At 48.2% G+C, this 17,973-nt stretch overlaps 1 protein-coding gene across 3 annotated transcripts in view; it reads left to right on the forward strand.

The window, feature by feature from the left end:
* The window catches only part of LOC123731758 (CCR4-NOT transcription complex subunit 4), a 45,050-nt gene that overhangs the window by 20,982 nt on the left and 6,095 nt on the right, over positions 1–17,973 (forward strand). The window contains exons 8-11 of one of the 3 annotated variants that reach the window (XM_082978049.1): positions 1,939–2,014; positions 2,652–2,922; positions 3,372–3,977; positions 16,545–16,820. In XM_082978049.1, coding sequence (XP_082834175.1) covers positions 1,939–2,014; positions 2,652–2,922; positions 3,372–3,977; positions 16,545–16,820 — 1,229 coding nt within the window. The remainder of the gene's footprint in view (positions 1–1,938; positions 2,015–2,651; positions 2,923–3,371; positions 3,978–16,544; positions 16,821–17,973) is intronic. The other 2 variants (XM_082978050.1, XM_082978051.1) reach the window with 2 other exon arrangements.

Genomic DNA, 17,973 nt, shown 5'->3' on the forward strand with positions numbered 1-17,973 from the left:
CCAACTTTCCAACAAGTCAGTTCGTCAGATTTCTGCTCTGCTAAAGCTGTTCCACTCTACTGTAAGTGCTGTTATTGTGAAGTGGAAACATCTAGGAGCAACAACGGCTCAGCCGCGAGTGGGACTGCCGAGCTCACAAATGGGACCGCCGAGTATTGAATCGCGTAAAAAATCGTCTTGAGTTCCACTACCGAGTTCCAAACTGCCTCTGGAAGTAACATCAGCACCAGAACTGTTCGTTGGGAGCTTCATGAAATGGGTTTCCATGGCCGAGCAGCCGCACACCAGCCTAAGATCACCATGTACAATGCCAAGCGTCAGCTGGAGTGGTGTAAAGCTCACCGCCATTGGACTCTGGAGCAGTGGAAACACGTTCACTGGAGTGATGAATCACACTTCACCATCTGGCAGTCCGACGGAAAATGTGGGTTTGCCGGATGCCAGGAGAACACTACCTGACCGAATGCATAGTGCCAACTGTAAAGTTTGGTGGAGGAATAATGGTCTGGGGCTGTTTTTCATGGTTTGGGCCCCTTAGTTCCAGTGAAGGGAAATCTTAACGCTACAGAATACAATGACATTCTAGACAATTCTGTGGAACTTTGTGGCAAGTTTGAGGAAGGTCCTTTCCTGTTTCAGCATGACAATGCCTCCGTGCACAAAGCGAGGTCCATACAGAAATGGTTTGTCGAGATCGTTGTGGAAGAACTTGACTGGCCTGCACAGAGCCCTGACCTCAACCAAATCGAACACCTTTGGGATGAATTGGAACACCGACTGCGAGCCAGGCCTAACCTCCCCAACATCAGTGCCCGACCTCACTAATGCTCTTGTGGCTGAATGGAAGCAAGTCCCCCTGCAGCAATGTTCCAACATCTAGTGGAAAGGCTTCCCAGAAGAGTGGAGGCTGTTATAGCAGCAATGTTCCAACATCTAGTGGAAAGCCTTCCCAGAAGAGTGGAGGCTGTTATAGCAGCAATGTACCAACATCTAGTGGAAAGCCTTCCCAGAAGAGTGGAGGCTGTTATAGCAGCAATGTTCCAACATCTAGTGGAAAGCCTTCCCAGAAGAGTGGAGGCTGTTATAGCAGCAATGTACCAACATCTAGTGGAAAGCCTTCCCAGAAGAGTGGAGGCTGTTATCGCAGCAATGTACCAACATCTAGTGGAAAGCCTTCCCAGAAGAGTGGAGGCTGTTATAGCAGCAATGTTCCAACATCTAGTGGAAAGCCTTCCCAGAAGAGTGGAGGCTGTTATAGCAGCAATGTTCCAACATCTAGTGGAAAGCCTTCCCAGAAGAGTGGAGGCTGTTATAGCAGCAATGTTCCAACATCTAGTGGAAAGCCTTCCCAGAAGAGTGGAGGCTGTTATCGCAGCAATGTTCCAACATCTAGTGGAAAGCCTTCCCAGAAGAGTGGAGGCTGTTATAGCAGCAATGTTCCAACATCTAGTGGAAAGCCTTCCCAGAAGAGTGGAGGCTGTTATAGCAGCAATGTTCCAACATCTAGTGGAAAGCCTTCCCAGAAGAGTGGAGGCTGTTATAGCAGCAATGTACCAACATCTAGTGGAAAGCCTTCCCAGAAGAGTGGAGGCTGTTATAGCAGCAATGTTCCAACATCTAGTGGAAAGCCTTCCCAGAAGAGTGGAGGCTGTTATAGCAGCAATGTTCCAACATCTAGTGGAAAGCCTTCCCAGAAGAGTGGAGGCTGTTATAGCAGCAATGTTCCAACATCTAGTGGAAAGCCTTCCCAGAATAATGGAGGCTGTTATAGCAGCAAAGGGGGGAACCAACTCCATGTTAATGCCCATGATTTTAGAATGAGATTATTGGACGAGCAGGTGTCATCATACTGTTGGTGATGTAGTGTAATTGAGACATTTTATCTCTGGTCATCCTCGCCACATCATGGCTGTTCTAACCAGCTGCTGTGTCTTTCAGCCCCAGTGATGCTCTGCCAGACATCATCAGGAGCAGTGACACACAACATGGAGACTCCTCAGAACGTCACAACCTGGTAAGATGGAGAACATTGTAGAGTTTTCAGGGGCTAGGAAATGTTATGTCAAGTTGGTCAGTCTTTATTTGACCTTAGCTGCAGATTCCCATCTACCAAGTCTATCTGTAGACTCCTAGACTTCTTGATTGAAAAGCTGTTACACATTGGTCATTTTTTTCTTTTTTTAACTAATCAGTGATGCTGACTAATTGTTTATTCATTCTAATTTGATTGAGAAGACTGACCATCTCTCTCTCTCTCTCTCTCTCTCACGCTTGCTCTCCCTCTCTCCCTCATCTCTCTCCCTCATCTCTCTCCCTCATCTCTTTCTCTCCTCCCTCATCTCTCTCTCTCTCCTCCCTCATCTCTCTCTCTCTCCTCCCTCATATCTCTCTCTCCTCCCTCATCTCTCTCTCTCCTCCCTCATCTCTCTCTCTCTCCTCCCTCATCTCTCTCTCTCTCCTCCCTCATCTCTCTCTCTCCTCCCTCATCTCTCTCATCTCTCTCTCTCATCTCTCTCTCTCATCTCTCTCCTCCCTCATCTCTCTCTCTCTCCTCCCTCATCTCTCTCTCCTCCCTCATCTCTCTCTCCTCCCTCCCTCATATCTCTCTCTCTCTCCTCCCTCATATCTCTCTCCCTCTCTCTCTCCCCCAGCTCCCAGACAGTGACTCTCCGTCGCCCCCTCCTGTCCTCTCCGGCCCTCCTGGTTTCTCCAAAGCCAGCCAGGTGGTTCCCATCAGTGTGACTACCCGGTCTCCCTTTCAGGGGGCTGCCGCCGAGTCCCAGTCTCTGTTTTCAGACAATAGTAACTTCCGCCATCCTAACCCCATCCCCAGCAGCCTCCATGGGTTCCCCAGCACCGAGACACATAACAACCACGACACCTGGCCCACTGCACCCCAACCACACAGCCTCTTCACTTCAGGTACAGTGGGAACTCTACCTGCATATAAATGACAAGTATATGTTTATTTATCTGCATACGTTACAAATGGGAGATCTATACTATTTTAGATCATGTAATGTCATTTAATTACTGGGGGTTTGAGAGTCAGGGTGGACAACACAGTCCAAATGTCTAGCCAGCGACGAGGCGGCCTAGCCAGCCAGCGACGAGGCGGCCTAGCCAGCCAGCGACGAGGCGGCCCAGCTTAGCCAGCCAGCGACGAGGCGGCCCAGCTTAGCCAGCCAGCGACGAGGCGGCCCAGCTTAGCCAGCCAGCGACGAGGCGGCCCAGCTTAGCCAGCCAGCGACGAGGCGGCCCAGCTTAGCCAGCCAGCGACGAGGCGGCCTTGTTTGTTTGTATTAATTATAGGCATTTAAAAGCTTTTTCTGTTAAATTTGTCATCACTAATGTCTTGCTGTTTCCTCCAGATACCATCCCAGTATCGTCCTCAACAGACTGGCAGGCAGCGTTCGGCTTCGGCTCATCCAAACAACAGACATCAGAAGATGACCTGGGATTTGATCCCTTCGACATCACCCGTAAAGCCCTGGAGGACCTGATAGAGAAGGAGCTCAGCATTCAGGACAGCCTCCCGTCCCTCTCCATCTCCCCAGGTCCCTTCCCCCCCCACCACCACTCACTCCTCTCCTCTGTACCCACCAAAGCTGGTTCTGGTCCCCCTGGAGAGCTGATACCCCATAACCACTTCTTCTCTGGGCTGAACTCTGGTCTCTCTAGTAATCACTGCTTCTCCCAGATGCATCAACACCACCAACACCCTCAACAACGGGCTGTCTATAACTCCTTCAGCTTCCCCGGACAGCTGCCGCCATCATCGTCCTCGTCTTCATCACAGACCAGCCGTCACCCCTGGATGACGTCCTCCACGGCTGTAGGCTCGGTCCCGACGCGCAGTAACTTCACGACGCACTTCGGCGGCAACCATACGGTGTCACAACACAGCAGCTTCCTGGACCGGATGCTGCCCAGTATGCATCACCACAGTACAGGGCTGGGAGGCATCGCCATGACAGGTAATACATACCATAATAATGTATACAGTGCATTCAGAAAGGATTCAGACCCCTTGACTTTTTCCACATTTTGTTACGTTACAGCCTTATTCTAAAATGGATTTAAAAAAATGTTCCTCATCAATCGACATCACAATACCCCATAATGACATCACAATACCCCATAATGACATCACAATACCCCATAATGACATCACAATAACCCATAATGACATCACAATACCCCATAATGACATCACACTACCCCATAATGATAAAGCAAAAACAGGTTTTTAGAAATCTTAAATCTTTTTAATAAATCTAATTTATTTAAAATAAGAGAACTGGTATCACATTTCCATAAGTATTCAGACCCTTTACTCAGTACTCAGCCTTGAGTCTTCTTGGGTATGACGCTACAATCTTGGCACACCTGTATTTGGGGAGTTTCTCCAATTCTTCTCTGCAGATCCTCTCAAGCTCTGTCAGGTTGGATGGGGAACGTCACTGCACAGCTATTTTCAGGTCTCTCCAGAGATGTTCGATCAGGTTCAAGTCTAGGCTCTGGCTGGGCCACTCAAGGACATTCGGAGACTTGTCCCAAAGCCACTCCTGCATTGTCTTGGCTGTGTGCTTAGGGTCGTTGTCCTGTTGGAAGGTAAACCTTCGCCCCAGTCTGAGATCCTGAGCGCTCTGGAGCAGGTTTTCATCAAGGATCTCTCTGTACTTTGCTCCGTTCATCTTTCCCTCGATCCTGACTAGTCTCCCACTCCCTGCCGCTGAAAAACATCCCCACAGCATAATGCTGCCACCACCATGCTTCACCGTAGGGATGGTGCCAGGTTTCCTTTGGCATTCAGGCCAGAGCATTCAAATCATCTTCAATCAATAGAATTTACCACAGGTGGACTCCAATCAAGTTGTAGAAACATCTGAAGGATGATTAATGGAAACAGGATGCACCTGACCTCAATTTCAAGGGTCTTAATGCTTATGTAAATAAGGTATTTCTGTTTTTGATTTTTAATACATTCGCAAAAATGTCCTGTTTTTGCTTTGTAATTATGGGGTATTGTGTGTAGATTGCTGATGATTTTGTATTTATTTAATAAATTTCAGAATAAGGCTGTAACGTAACAAAATGTGGAAAAAGTCAAGGGGGTCTGATTACTTCCTGAAGACGTGTGTGTATTGCATCATGAGTGGAGAGTTAACATGATACAGTCCAGACTCCCAGTGGAGAGTTAACATGATACAGTCCAGACTCCCAGTGGAGAGTTAACATGATACAGTCCAGACTCCCAGTGGAGACCTAACATGATACAGTCCAGACTCCCAGTGGAGAGTTAACATGATACAGTCCAGACTCCCAGTGGAGAGCTAACATGATACAGTCCAGACTCCCAGTGGAGAGTTAACATGATACAGTCCAGACTCCCAGTGGAGACCTAACATGATACAGTCCAGACTCCCAGTGGAGAGTTAACATGATACAGTCCAGACTCCCAGTGGAGAGTTAACATGATACAGTCCAGACTCCCAGTGGAGAGCTAACATGATACAGTCCAGACTCCCAGTGGAGAGCTAACATGATACAGTCCAGACTCCCAGTGGAGAGTTAACATGATACAGTCCAGACTCCCAGTGGAGAGTTAACATGATACAGTCCAGACTCCCAGTGGAGAGTTAACATGATACAGTCCAGACTCCCAGTGGAGAGCTAACATGATACAGTCCAGACTCCCAGTGGAGAGTTAACATGATACAGTCCAGACTCCCAGTGGAGAGCTAACATGATACAGTCCAGACTCCCAGTGGAGAGTTAACATGATACAGTCCAGACTCCCAGTGGAGAGTTAACATGATACAGTCCAGACTCCCAGTGGAGAGTTAACATGATACAGTCCAGACTCCCAGTGGAGAGCTAACATGATACAGTCCAGACTCCCAGTGGAGAGTTAACATGATACAGTCCAGACTCCCAGTGGAGAGCTAACATGATACAGTCCAGACTCCCAGTGGAGAGCTAACATGATACAGTCCAGACTCCCAGTGGAGAGCTAACATGATACAGTCCAGACTCCCAGTGGAGAGTTAACATGATACAGTCCAGACTCCCAGTGGAGAGTTAACATGATACAGTCCAGACTCCCAGTGGAGAGTTAACATGATACAGTCCAGACTCCCAGTGGAGAGCTAACATGATACAGTCCAGACTCCCAGTGGAGAGCTAACATGATACAGTCCAGACTCCCAGTGGAGAGTTAACATGATACAGTCCAGACTCCCAGTGGAGAGTTAACATGATACAGTCCAGACTCCCAGTGGAGAGCTAACATGATACAGTCCAGACTCCCAGTGGAGAGCTAACATGATACAGTCCAGACTCCCAGTGGAGAGTTAACATGATACAGTCCAGACTCCCAGTGGAGAGCTAACATGATACAGTCCAGACTCCCAGTGGAGAGTTAACATGATACAGTCCAGACTCCCAGTGGAGAGTTAACATGATACAGTCCAGACTCCCAGTGGAGAGTTAACATGATACAGTCCAGACTCCCAGTGGAGAGTTAACATGATACAGTCCAGACTCCCAGTGGAGAGCTAACATGATACAGTCCAGACTCCCAGTGGAGAGCTAACATGATACAGTCCAGACTCCCAGTGGAGAGCTAACATGATACAGTCCAGACTCCCAGTGGAGAGTTAACATGATACAGTCCAGACTCCCAGTGGAGAGTTAACATGATACAGTCCAGACTCCCAGTGGAGAGTTAACATGATACAGTCCAGACTCCCAGTGGAGAGTTAACATGATACAGTCCAGACTCCCAGTGGAGAGCTAACATGATACAGTCCAGACTCCCAGTGGAGAGCTAACATGATACAGTCCAGACTCCCAGTGGAGAGTTAACATGATACAGTCCAGACTCCCAGTGGAGAGTTAACATGATACAGTCCAGACTCCCAGTGGAGAGTTAACATGATACAGTCCAGACTCCCAGTGGAGAGTTAACATGATACAGTCCAGACTCCCAGTGGAGAGTTAACATGATACAGTCCAGACTCCCAGTGGAGAGCTAACATGATACAGTCCAGACTCCCAGTGGAGAGCTAACATGATACAGTCCAGACTCCCAGTGGAGAGCTAACATGATACAGTCCAGACTCCCAGTGGAGAGCTAACATGATACAGTCCAGACTCCCAGTTCAGACTAAGTGAGAAGGACTTGGGGATAATGTGTGGAATATAGTCAGCGAGAAGGACTTGGGGATAATGTGTGGAATATAGTCAGCGAGAAGGACTTGGGGATAATGTGTGAAATATCGTCAGCGAGGAGGACTTGGGGATAATGTGTGAAATATAGTCAGCGAGAAGGACTTGGGGATAATGTATGAAATATAGTCAGCGAGAAGGACTTGGGGATAATGTATGAAATATAGTCAGCGAGAAGGACTTGGGGATAATGTGTGAAATATAGTCAGCGAGAAGGACTTGGGGATAATGTGTAGAATATAGTCAGCGAGGAGGACTTGGGGATAATGTATGAAATATAGTCAGCGAGGAGGACTTGGTGATAATGTGTAGAATATAGTCAGCGAGGAGGACTTGGGGATAATGTGTGGAATATAGTCAGCGAGGAGGACTTGGTGATAATGTGTAGAATATAGTCAGCGAGGAGGACTTGGGGATAATGTGTAGAATATAGTCAGCGAGGAGGACTTGGGGATAATGTGTAGAATATAGTCAGCGAGGAGGACTTGGTGATAATGTGTGAAATATACAGTAGTATAGATGCATGTAATGATATATACTTTTAGTCAATAAGCATCCAGAATCCAACCTAGCCATTTTATAATGGAGACATGGAGCGCTGCCAGTGGTAGCTGTGACTGGAAAAAGCACAACCCTGCAGCTCTTTCTTTCTTTGTTTTTGTCCAAACAATCCCATGAGGTCATTGAATTGCATTGCATTGTGGGTAAGTAATAGGTAATACATGAGCGAGAGAACCACTGGGTGGCAGCACATGGTTACCCTAGTGGAGTGTAGTGCAGTGGCTGGAATTACCATCAGAATAGAACAGACTGACCCAGTCAGCCAACAGTATAGAAGACGTCATAGGGTGTTACTGCCAGGGTCATAGGTACAGATTATGCATCACTGTTTGGGTACATAGCTTTGAAATAACGCAAATTGATCAAAGAATCTAATGCCTATGGTTAGGTCGTTGAGCTGCTACCATTGACTGCAAACCATTTTACAATCCATCTTTCTCTCTGACTGACAGACAACTAAATCCGCCCAGGACCAGTCAGATCTGTCTGACCTGAACAACCTCTTCCTGTGTGAAGAACAGAAACAAACACGTTTAGCAGAGCACCTCCCCTCTCGCTCCTCATTCGTCCAACAGCTCTTTATTCGGCTGTTGCTGACCCACCTCTGCTCTCTGGATGGCTGCCCAGAAAACATGATCAACTGTCATTGGCCAGTTCCTCTCTTAACCCCGCCCCCCCCGGACTGAGCCTAGGGCTGTGCCTCAAATAGCACTTGTTCCCTATATAGTGTAGAACAACTTCTGACCAGGTCGTTTGGGGTCAGCCCTGGTTTTGGGTCATTCATCCTGTGAGGCTGACAAGTGAGTGTGGCTGCTCTTTGCTTTTCTGTTTACCTCTGCAGCTCCTCTGCTCTCCTCTGCTGCTCTCCTCTGCTCCTCTCCCCTTCTCCACTCTCCTCCCTTCTGATCCGCTCCTCTTCCCTTCTACTCTCTCCTCTCTCTCCTCCCCTTCTGATCTCTCCTCTACTCTCCCCTCCTCTCCTCTCCTCCCAAATACGTCAGTCAGGGAGACTGAGGCCAAGCACCCTCCCTCTCCTTCCCTGACTTCTCTGGCCCTCCGCTGATGGAGAGATGTGAGCCCAGATTGAGGTCTAAATCTTAAAGTATGTTTTTGGTCAGGACACGACACATCACCTCAAAAACACTGAGTGTACCCCATATAGCACGCTATTCCCTACAGCGACTCAAACACCCAGAGTGTATCCCATATAATATAGCACGCTTTTCCCTACAGGGACTCAGAAACACCCAGAGTGTATCCCGTATAGCACCCTATTCCCTACAGGGACTCAGAAACACCCAGAGTGTATCCCGTATAGCACCCTATTCCCTACAGGGACTCAGAAACACCCAGAGTGTATCCCATATAGCACCCTATTCTCTACAGCGACTCAGAAACACCCAGAGTGTATCCCGTATAGCACGCTATTCCCTACAGCGACTCAGTGTATGTAAACGTCCGAATTCAACTGTAGGTAGGGGTGAAGTGACTGCATAGATAATAAACAGCGAGTAGCAGCAGTGTAGGGAGATCAATGTATATATTCCGGTGGCCATTTGATTAATTGTTCAGCAGTGTTATGGGGGTAGAAGCTGTTAAGGATCCTTTTGGTCCTAGATTTGGTGCTCCGGTACAGCTTGCCGTGCGGTAGCAGAGAAAAGTCTATGATTTGGGTGACTGGAATCTTTGACAATTTTTTGACACCGCCTAGTATATATACACTGCCCTTCTAAAGTTGGGGGTCACTTAGAAATGTCCTTGTTTTTGAAAGAAAATCAATTTTTTTGTCCATTTTTAAAATGACATCAAATTGATCAGAAATACAGTGTAGACATTGTTAATGTTGTAAATGACTATTGTAGCTGGAAACGGCAGATTTTGGCGTAGAGGCCCATTATCAGCGACCATCACACCTGTGTTCCAATGGCACATTCTGTTAGCTAATCCAAGTGTATCATTTTAAAAGGCTAATTGATCATTAGAAAACCCTTTTGCAATTATGTTAGCACAGCTGAAAACTGTTTTCCTGAATAAAGAAGCAATTAAACTGGCCTTCTTTAGACTAGTTGAATATCTGGAGCATCAGCATTTGTGGGTTCGATTACAGGCTCAAAATGGCCAGAAACAAAGAACTTTCTTCTGAAACTCATCAGTCTATTCTTGTTCTGAGAAATGAATGCTATTCCATGCGAGAAATTGCCTAGAAACTGAAGATCTCGTACAATGCTGTGTACTACTCCCTTCACAGAACAGCAGAAACTGGCTCTAACCAGAATAGAAAGAGGAGTGGGACAACTGAGCAAGAGGACAAAGTACATTAGAGTGTCTAGTTTGAGAAACAGACGACTCACAAGTCCTCAACTGGCAGCTTCATTAAATAGTAACCGCAAAACACCAATCTCAACGTCAACAGTGAAGAGGCGACTCCGGGATGCTGGCCTTCTAGGCAGAGTTCCTCTGTCCAGTGTGTTATTTTGCCCATCTTAATCTTTTATTTTTATTGGCCAGTCTGAGATATGGCTTTTTTCTTTGCAACTCTGTCTAGAAGGCCAGCATCCCGGAGTCGCCTCTTCACTGTTGACGTTGAGACTGGTGTTTTGCGGGTACTATTTAATGAAGCTTTCTCAAACTATACACTAATGTACTTGTCCTCCTGCTCAGTTTTGTGGGTACTATTTAATGAAGCTGCCAGATACTCAACTGGTATAAAGAAGGCCAGTTTTATTGCTTCTTTGTACGCCTATGTAGATATTCCATAAAACATCTGCCGTTTCCAGCTACAATAGTCATTTACATTAACAATGTCTACACTGTATTTCTGATCAGTTTGATGTTATTTTAATGGACAACATTTTTTTTCTTTCAAAAACAAGGACATTTCTAGGTGACCCCAAGCTTTTAAACAGTAGTGTAGGTCCATGATGGCAGGAAGCTTGGCCCCAGTGATGTACTGGGCCGTACGCACTACCCTATGTAGAGCCTTACGATCAGATGCTGAGCTGTTGCCATACCAGGCGGTGATGCAACCGGTCAGGATGCTCTCGATGGTGTAGCTGTAGAACTTTTTGAGGATCTGAGGACCCATGCCAAATCTTTTCAGTCTCCTCAGGGGGGAAAAGGTGTCGTCGTGCCCTCTTCACGACTGTCTTGATGTGTTTGAACCATGATAGTTTGTTGGTGACGTGGACACCAGAGAACTTGAAACTCTCAACCCGGGAGAACAGGAGGGGACTAAGCACGCACCCCTGAGGGGACCCAGTGTTGAGAATCAGCGTAGCAGACGTGTTGTTACCTACCCTTACCACCTGGGGGTGGCCCGTCAGGAAATCCAGGATCCAGTTGCAGAGGGAGGTGTTTAGTCCCAGGGTCCTTAGCTTAGTGATGAGCTTTATAGGCACTATGGTGTTTAACGCTGAGCTGTAGTCAATGAACAGCATTCTCACATAGGTGTTCCTTTTGTCTAGGTGGGAAAGGGCAGTGTGGAGTGCGATTGAGATTGCATCATCTGTGGATCTGTTGGGACGGTATGCAAATTAGAGTGGGTCTAGAGTTTCCGGGAGGATGCTGTTGATGTGAGCCTTGACCATGAAGTGCTTAGAAAGGCTGGTCTACTGACGTGAGTGCTACGGGGCGGTAATCATTTAGGCAGGATATCTTCACTTCCTTGGGCACAGGGACTATGGTGGTCTGCTTGAAATATGTAGGTATTACAGATTCAGTCAGGGAGAGGTTGACATTTTCAGTGAAGACACTTGCCAGTTGGTCCATGCATGCTTTGAGTACATGTCCTGGTAATCAGTCTGGCCCTGCAGCTTTGTGAATGTTGACCTGTTTAAAGGTCTTGCTCACATCGGCTACCGAGAGCATTATCACACAGTCGTCCAGAACAGCTGGTGCTGTTATGCATGCTTCAGTGTTGCTTGCCTCGAAGCGAGCATAAAAGGCATTTAGTTCGTCTGGTAGGCTTGCGTCAATGGGCAGCTCGCGGCTGGGTTTCCCTTTTGTTGTCCGTAATAGTTTTCAAGCCCTGCCACATCCGACAAGCATCAGAGCCATTGTAGTAGGATTCCATTTTAATCCTTTATTGACTCTTTGCTTGTTTGATGGTTCGTCTGAGGGCATAGCGGGATTTCTTATAAGCATCCGGATTAGTGTCCCACTCCTTGCAAGCGGCAGCTCTAGCCTTTAGCTCAGTGCGAATGTTGCCTGTAATCCATGGCTTCTGGTTGGGATATGTACGTACGGTCACTGTGGGGACGACGTCGTTGATGGACTTATTGGCCTAGCTGATCAGAATCAGTTTTCCCCCGACAAAAGGGGTTTATTATAGACAGAAATACTCCTCACTTTCATCAGCTGTCCTGGTGGCTTGTCTCTGACAATCCCACATGAAGCCGGATGTGGCGTACACGTGGTCTGCGGTTGTGAGGCCGGTTGGACGTACTGCCAAATTCTCTAAAACAACGTTGGAGTTGGCTTATGATAAAGAAATTAACATTCAATTCTCTGGAAACAGCTCTGGTGGACATTCCTACAGTCAGAATGCCAATTTCACGCTCCCTCAACTTGAGACCTCTGTTGAGGGAGCGTTGTGACAAAACTGCATATTTTAGTGGCCTTTTATTGTCCCCAGCATAAGGTGCACCTGTGTAATGATCATGCTGATTTCTATGGTTATATTTTGGCTAGGCTACTTTGAAACAAGGTAAGACATGCTTTGTAAACTATAAGTCAACCAGGTTTTAAACAGTTAAGTTCATGGTCAAAATGCTGACCCCTTCTACTCAGTTTTAAGGTGGGCAACGTGCTCTGTGCGACCAGGCACTGGCCTTCACTCTTGTCTTGAGACCGTCTAATCTGAACCAATGGTGCCTGGAGTACGTCAACAGAATCAAGCCTTTAGAAATTATTGTTATCCTTCATTATATTTGTCAAACATGACTGGCCAATATTTATGTACTCAGGTGAATATACCACATCCAGACACTGAGGTGAATATACCACACTGAGGTGAATATACCACACTGAGGAGAATATACCACACTGAGGAGAATATACCACACTGAGGAGAATATACCACACTGAGGAGAATATACCACACTGAGGAGAATATACCACACTGAGGAGAATATACCACACTGAGGAGAATATACCACACTGAGGTGAATATACCACATCCAGGTACTGAGGTGAATATACCACACTGAGGAGAATATACCACATCCAGACACTGAGGTGAATATACCACACTGAGGTGAATATACCACATCCAGGTACTGAGGTGAATATACCACACTGAGGTGAATATACCACATCCAGACACTGAGGTGAATATACCACACTGAGGTGAATATACCACATCCAGACACTGAGGTGAATATACCACACTGAGGTGAATATACCACATCCAGGTACTGAGGTGAATATACCACACTGAGGTGAATATACCACATCCAGACACTGAGGTGAATATACCACACTGAGGTGAATATACCACATCCAGACACTGAGGTGAATATACCACATCCAGACACTGAGATGAATATACCACACTGAGGTGAATATACCACATCCAGACACTGAGGTGAATATACCACACTGAGGTGAATATACCACATCCATGTACTGAGGTGAATATACCACATCCAGACACTGAGGTGAATATACCACATCCAGACACTGAGGTGAATATACCACATCCAGACACTGAGGTGAATCTACCACATCCAGACACTGAGGTGAATATACCAACTGTACAACCCATCGTCCATCCCTCCATCTGTACAGCCCATCCTCCATCTCTACAGCCCATCCTCCATCCCTCCATCTGTACAGCCCATCGTCCATCCCTCCATCTGTACAGCCCATCGTCCATCCCTCCATCTGTACAGCCCATCGTCCATCCCTCCATCTGTACAGCCCATCGTCCATCCCTCCATCTGTACAGCCCATCGTCCATCCCTCCATCTGTACAGCCCATCGTCCATCCCTCCATCTGTACAGCCCATCGTCCATCCCTCCATCTGTACAGCCCATCATCCATCCCTACATCTGTACAGCCCATCGTCCATCCCTCCATCTGTTCAGCCCATCGTCCATCCCTCCATCTGTACAGCCCATCCTCCATCCCTCCATCTGTACAGCACATCCTCCATCTCTACAGCTCATCCTCCATCCCTCCATCTCTACAGCTCATCCTCCATCCCTCCATCTGTACTGCCCATCTCTCCATCCCTCCATCTGTACTGCCCATCCCTCCATCTGTACTCTCCATCCCTCCATCTGTACAGCCCATCCTCCATCCCTCCATCTGTACTGCCCATCCTCCATCCCTCCATCTGTACTGCCCATCCTCCATCTGTACTGCCCATCCTCCATCCCTCCATCTGTACTGCCCATCCCTCCATCTGTACAGCCCATCCTCCATCCCTCCATCTGTACAGCCCATCCTCCATCCCTCCATCTGTACAGCCCATCCTCCATCCCTCCATCTGTACAGCCCATCCTCCATCCCTCCATCTGTACAGCCCATCCTCCATCCCTCCATCTGTACAGCCCATCCCTCCATCTGTACAGCCCATCCTCCACCCCTCCATCTGTACAGCCCATCCTCCACCCTTCCATCTGTACAGCCCATCCTCCATCCCTCCATCTGTACTGCCCATCCCTCCATCTGTACTGCCCATCCCTCCATCTGTACTCTCCATCCCTCCATCTGTACTCTCCATCCCTCCATCTGTACAGCCCATCCTCCATCCCTCCATCTGTACAACCCATCCTCCATCCCTCCATCTGTACTGCCCATCCTCCATCCCTCCATCTGTACAGCCCATCCTCCATCTGTACAGCCCATCGTCCATCCCTACATCTGTACAGCCCATCGTCCATCCCTACATCTGTACAGCCCATCGTCCATCCCTCCATCTGTACAGCCCATCGTCCATCCCTCCATCTGTACAGCCCATCGTCCATCCCTCCATCTGTACAGCCCATCGTCCATCCCTCCATCTGTACAGCCCATCGTCCATCCCTCCATCTGTACAGCCCATCGTCCATCTCTACAGCCCATCCTCCATCCCTCCATCTGTACTGCCCATCCTCCATCCCTCCAACTGTACATACCATCCTCCATCTGTACTGCCCATCCTCCATCCCTCCATCTGTACTGCCTATCCTCCATCCCTCCATCTGTACAGCCCATCCTCCATCCCTCCATCTGTACAGCCCATCCTCCATCCCTCCATCTGTACTGCCCATCCTCCATCTGTACTGCCCATCCTCCATCCCTCCATCTGTACAGCCCATCCTCCATCCCTCCATCTGTACTGCCCATCCTCCATCTGTACTGCCCATCCTCCATCCCTCCATCTGTACTGCCCATCCTCCATCCCTCCATCTTTACTGCCTATCCTCCATCCCTCCATCTGTACAGCCCATCCTCCATCCCTCCATCTGTACAGCCCATCCTCCATCCCTCCATCTGTACAGCCCATCCTCTATCCCTCCATCTGTACAGCCCATCCTCCATCCCTCCATCTGTACTGCCTATCCTCCATCCCTCCATCTGTACAGCCCATCCTCCATCCCTCCATCTGTACTGCCCATCCTCCACCCCTCCATCTGTACAGCCCATCCTCCATCCCTCCATCTGTACTGCCCATCCCTCCATCTGTACTCTCCATCCCTCCATCTGTACTCTCCATCCCTCCATCTGTACTCTCCATCCCTCCATCTGTACTCTCCATCCCTCCATCTGTACAGCCCATCGTCCATCTGTACAGCCCATCCTCCATCCCTCCATCTGTACTGCCCATCCTCCATCCCTCCATCTGTACTGCCCATCCTCCATCTGTACTGCCCATCGTCCATCCCTCCATCTGTACTGCCCATCGTCCATCCCTCCATCTGTACAGCCCATCCTCCATCCCTCCATCTGTACAGCCCATCCTCCATCCCTCCATCTGTACAGCCCATCCCTCCATCCCTCCAACAGTCTCCATTTTGAAGGCAGGTGCTTTTGGATTGACAGTATCTCATTGTTGTGGTAGTTGGTGTGCAGTGTTGTATGTTGCGTGTGCTCTGACTATCAAGTCATAGTTCACAGCGAGCCACTGAGCTTTTTGGCAGACATTACTACCCTCCCTCCCAACTCCCCAAATCCCCCCAGCCCATTTTACAACAGCATTATTGTAGATGAATGTTTATAAGGGGTCAGTTCTCTCTCTGTCCTCTGTGTTGTGTTTGCTACAGACAGAGAGTTCTATGACACCTTCTTGGCGTCTTTCTCCTGGATGCTGTCTGCCTCGCTCCACTCTGAGGTGTTCCCTGAGATGGTCTGTCTGATGGTCTGTCTGATGGTCTGTCTGATGGTCTGTCTGATGGTCTGTCTGATGGTCTGTCTGATGGTCTGTCTGGCTCTCTGCTTCCCTGAGATGGCCTCTGGCATGAGGATAAAGCCTCATTAACTTTTTGTGAAATATGTTCAACGTCTCCTCCCTCCCTGTCTCCTGTCTCCTCCCTCCCTGTCTCCTGTCTCCTCACCCCTGTCTCCTGTCTCCTCACCCCTGTCTCCTGTCTCTATTTTATTAGGATCCCCATTAGCTGTTGCAAAAGCAGCAGCTACTCTTCCTGGGGTCCAAGGAGTGCATGTTGAATTGAATTGACCTCGATAGAGTTTTGAGAAGCGTCATCTTTGACTCTCCCGCCCGCTGTGGTCTGAGCTGCTTGTATCTCTGTGTGTTTGTGTGCAGCAGAAAGCAGCAGTGGTGTTGTCAGGGATTCACTAGAACAGCATAGAAACATTAAAGAGAGCCAGGACGCCCTTAAAGCCCTACTGCCAAACATCAACTCCTCCTCCTCTTCGTCCAGTGTTCACCACATGGGGCCACCGCTGGGCTTTGGGCCGGGGGCCAGGTCAGTTTCGGGACCAAGGTCTGGTGGTCCGGGGGGCATGTCACATAGCCTTAGCTGGGACGGGAGCTATGGGACGGGCACGACCAGCTGGATGGATCCAGCCATCATCACAGGTAACTGGAGCCTGTAGCCAGGCACTAGTTAGAAACCAATAGGCCTGTAGTATGATCTGTAGCCAGGCACTAGTTAGAAACCAATAGGCCTGTAGTATGATCTGTAGCCAGGCACTAGTTAGAAACCAATAGGCCTGTAGCATGATCTGTACCTTGTAGCCAGGCACTAGTTAGAAACCAATAGGCCTGTAGTATGATCTGTAGCCTGTAACCACTAGAAACTAACCACTAATGTCGCTCAAGTGTAGTTGGGACTTGGTGTGGTGTGTCTATGGTTTGAAGTGTTGGATTGATGTCAACTCTTTGCTAATTGGGTAGAGGGACATTTGCATTCCTTTACTTCCAAATTCCAATGGCTCTTTAAATAATTGTGTTGTTTGCTGTTGGTGGAAGTGGCTCACTAATTGGCAGTTGGAATTTTACCACTAACACAGTGCAGGATCAGATTGAGCGTCATATTGCTCATGTAATGTGTTAATGTTGGTGGGAAAGACTAACCGCAGGCAGGACTAACATAAAACTCTGGCTTTGTCTGCTGTGTGGCACCGGTCCTAAACACGTCTTTATTAGTGTGTTAGCTGAGGTCAAGCTGTGTACTTTGCTACATTCATCTTTGCCTCCATCCTGACTAGTCTCCCAGTCACTGCCCGCTGAAAAACATCCCCACAGCATGATGCTGCCACCACCATGCTTCACCATAGGGATGGTGCCAGGTTTCCTCCAGGCGTGAAGTTTGGCATTCAGGTCAAAGAGTTCAATCTTGGTTTCATCAGACCAGAGAATCTTGTTTCTCATAGTCAGAGTCCTTTAGGTGCCTTTTGACAAACTCCAAGTGGGCTGTCATTTACTGCCTTTTACTGAGGAATGGCTTCCGTCGGGCCACTCTACCATTAAGGCCTGATTAGTGGAGTGCTGCAGAGATGGTTGTCCTTCTGGAAGGTTCTCCCATCTCCACAGAGGAACTCTAGAGCTCTGTCAGAGTGACCATCGGGTTCTTGGTCACCTCCCTGACGAAGGCCCTTCTCCCCCGATTGCTCAGTTTGGCCGGTCAATTGAATTTACCACAGGTGGACTCCAATCAAGCTGTAGAAACATCTCAAGGATGATCAATGGAAACAGGATGCACCTGAACTCAATTTAGTCTCATAGCAAA

The sequence above is a fragment of the Salmo salar genome, chromosome 07, assembly GCF_965601325.2.
Source record: "Salmo salar chromosome 07, fSalSal1, whole genome shotgun sequence".
Lineage (NCBI taxonomy): Eukaryota > Metazoa > Chordata > Actinopteri > Salmoniformes > Salmonidae > Salmo > Salmo salar.